Source organism: Ananas comosus, linkage group 11, assembly GCF_001540865.1.
Source record: "Ananas comosus cultivar F153 linkage group 11, ASM154086v1, whole genome shotgun sequence".
In the NCBI taxonomy this organism is placed as follows: domain Eukaryota; kingdom Viridiplantae; phylum Streptophyta; class Magnoliopsida; order Poales; family Bromeliaceae; genus Ananas; species Ananas comosus.
Genome location: NC_033631.1, coordinates 1,386,488 through 1,388,719, shown reverse-complemented (window position 1 = coordinate 1,388,719; position 2,232 = coordinate 1,386,488). Strand labels below are relative to the sequence as shown.

Below are 2,232 nucleotides of genomic sequence, written 5' to 3'. Positions count from 1 at the left end.
TAGATTATCCAAAATCGATATCTATACATGTCGACGATTATGAACTTAGGAGTAAAACCGATGTAAACCCACCTCAAAGCTAATCCCTGGCAGCGAAGGACTCTCTCAGGTGTAGAGCGACCTGCTGGATCAACCGAAATCCGCCGAGTCTAGAATCGAGCTAACTCTACGCTCTACACAACACAAGTCACCGTTTCAGTCCAATTACGCCGCAGCAGAGAAAAATAGTGGTTCGACCAAGCTAACCTTCACCAAATCCAGCAAGTAAGGGCTTCGTGGATTCCTCTCGAAGTCCTGAATCTAGCGAACCAAGTTTTGTCGCGATCCGATGCTCCAACGTCGCGTACGAGCCAAAATACCGACAGTCGACGCAGAAATCTGCAGCAGTAGCACCCGAGCTCGAAATTGATGGAATTGAAGTACTTGGAGGAATGCCCATAGATAAAGAACTTCAAACATTTACCTAGAATCAGCACGACGTCAAGGATGGCGAAAAGCCGCACTCGCCCGACCTCCTCGCAGCAACACGACGTCGAAAGTGTGCTCGAACGGCTCCGCGGTACGACGTCGACGACCAAAACCAAAGTCCACCTGAGCTCCACTGTGCGTAAGAACCCAGCTAGAGAGAGAGAGAGGAGAAGAAGAAAAAACTCCTTCTCTCTGCTCTACACAAACCTAAATAGAGAGAGAGAGAAAGGGTGATACAAACGAGGGAGGGAATTACCAAAATAGCCCTCTATCTATCCCCTTGTATCGGTAAACGGGCTCCTGTACCGGTACAAGAGCCAACCCGAGAGCAGCTAAGCTGGTGCGCGCTGGTTGTACCGGTACAGCGTGCTGGTTGTATCGGTACAGCAAGCAGAGAAATCTGCTGTTTTGCAGATTCTTCGCTATAAGCTGCCCTCGCGTCGCATGGAGTCCGTTTTGCGTCTATTTGACGCCAACGCGACTCGGACTTGTTCCGACACTCTCCAAAGCTGCCGACAAGCCTCCACAACAGAACACCAGGGATCTCACAATTATAGATAATTCTGTCAAAATTATTATGTTTGGTTCATTAAGTCTGTAATCTAATTGACAATGTAGCATTATAAATAATGTAGAATAACTCCGAAAATATTACCGAGCGAGCGGTGGGTATCTCGTATTATTGGCGGGTATCTTACATGCTATTTAAATTACAAGTTTACCCCTCACTTGGTGCTACCAATTTTGCGCCATTAGCTATTTCCTTTTTATTATTTTTACCCATCAGATCATACCATGCATTCAACCAACCATCTACTCAACCCTAAGTAACTACTACCATTCTAACCCCCACATCCCTACATCTAATGGCAGAAAGCCTAATAGCACCAATTACTTGGTACCGTTAACAGTATAGTAGCCTAGTTCATATTTTATTACTCTATTACGTAATAATAGCGCCATTTGGTTTTACTTTTTTATTTGAATAAAAGATAGCCGTGAATTTATTTTCCTTAGCTTTTGAGGGTTTCTAATACTCGTGGGCACTTATTTGTAAGGTCTAATAGTCACTTGGTGCATTTTTTGTGGATTTGAAATTTCTTTGATAAAATCGACGAAATTCGAAAAACTCGCAATCAGGTCATCATTTTATGTAATATCTATACTTTTATACTTATATATTAATCTTCATGACTAAATTTTACATGTAGCCACCCCCTTAATTTCAGGAGGAGTGGGGCTTTTTTTTTTTTTTACTTTTTCTTTTTTTCTTTAGATTTACTAAGGCTTAAAGATTTGTAAATTATCTTGTATATTACTGTGAGTTTTTTTAGTCATATCAACTGTAATATGACATTTTATTTGATTATTGTATTCTAAAAATAATTTTAATTATTCATTTGCATGATATGCGACCTTTTAAACAAGATTGAATAATTTTGTTGGAACGATTGATTCTTTTTCATTATAGTTTTATTTTTTTTTAAGTGTTTGTCTATAATATAGACTATATTTACTATTTTTTTTGTATTAAACTGATATTTTATTCTTTATAAATTTTTACTTTAACAGTATCTATCCGCCGTAACGCGCGGATCGATCACTACACTAGTTTTTCATAATTTTTGGAAACGGAAGGTCCTACACACAAAATGCATTTTGAGACGGAACATTTTAAGCTAAGTTTTATTGGAGTTTTGAGCACAAAATTATGAATTTCCAAAGTCACTACTAAGTGCGCGGTTATCTGCAGAAAACTGACTA

General features: G+C 39.3%; 1 protein-coding gene across 1 annotated transcript; it reads right to left on the bottom strand.

Annotated features, from left to right (window-relative positions):
• On the bottom strand, positions 1 to 1,252 carry LOC109717547. Its single transcript, XM_020243396.1, has 4 exons — positions 1,191 to 1,252; positions 464 to 660; positions 247 to 393; positions 1 to 173 (listed from the first exon to the last, which is right to left on the bottom strand). The coding sequence occupies exons 1-4, from the start codon at positions 1,250 to 1,252 to the stop codon at positions 130 to 132; spliced, it is 450 nt and encodes a 149-aa protein (XP_020098985.1). The 3' UTR covers positions 1 to 129.

What these genes read in the sequence shown, in the direction of transcription:
- LOC109717547 (XM_020243396.1), bottom strand. Translation starts at nt 1,252, where the DNA reads ATGGGTAAAAATAATAAAAAGGAAATAGCTAATGGCGCAAAATTGGTA. An exon ending in TTGGTAGCACCAAGTGAGGG is followed by an intron (nt 661 to 1,190) that starts GTAAACTTGTAA and finishes TGTGTAGAGCAG; the next exon opens with AGAGAAGGAGTTTTTTCTTC. An exon ending in TGACGTCGTGCTGATTCTAG is followed by an intron (nt 394 to 463) that starts GTAAATGTTTGA and finishes TTTCGAGCTCGG; the next exon opens with GTGCTACTGCTGCAGATTTC.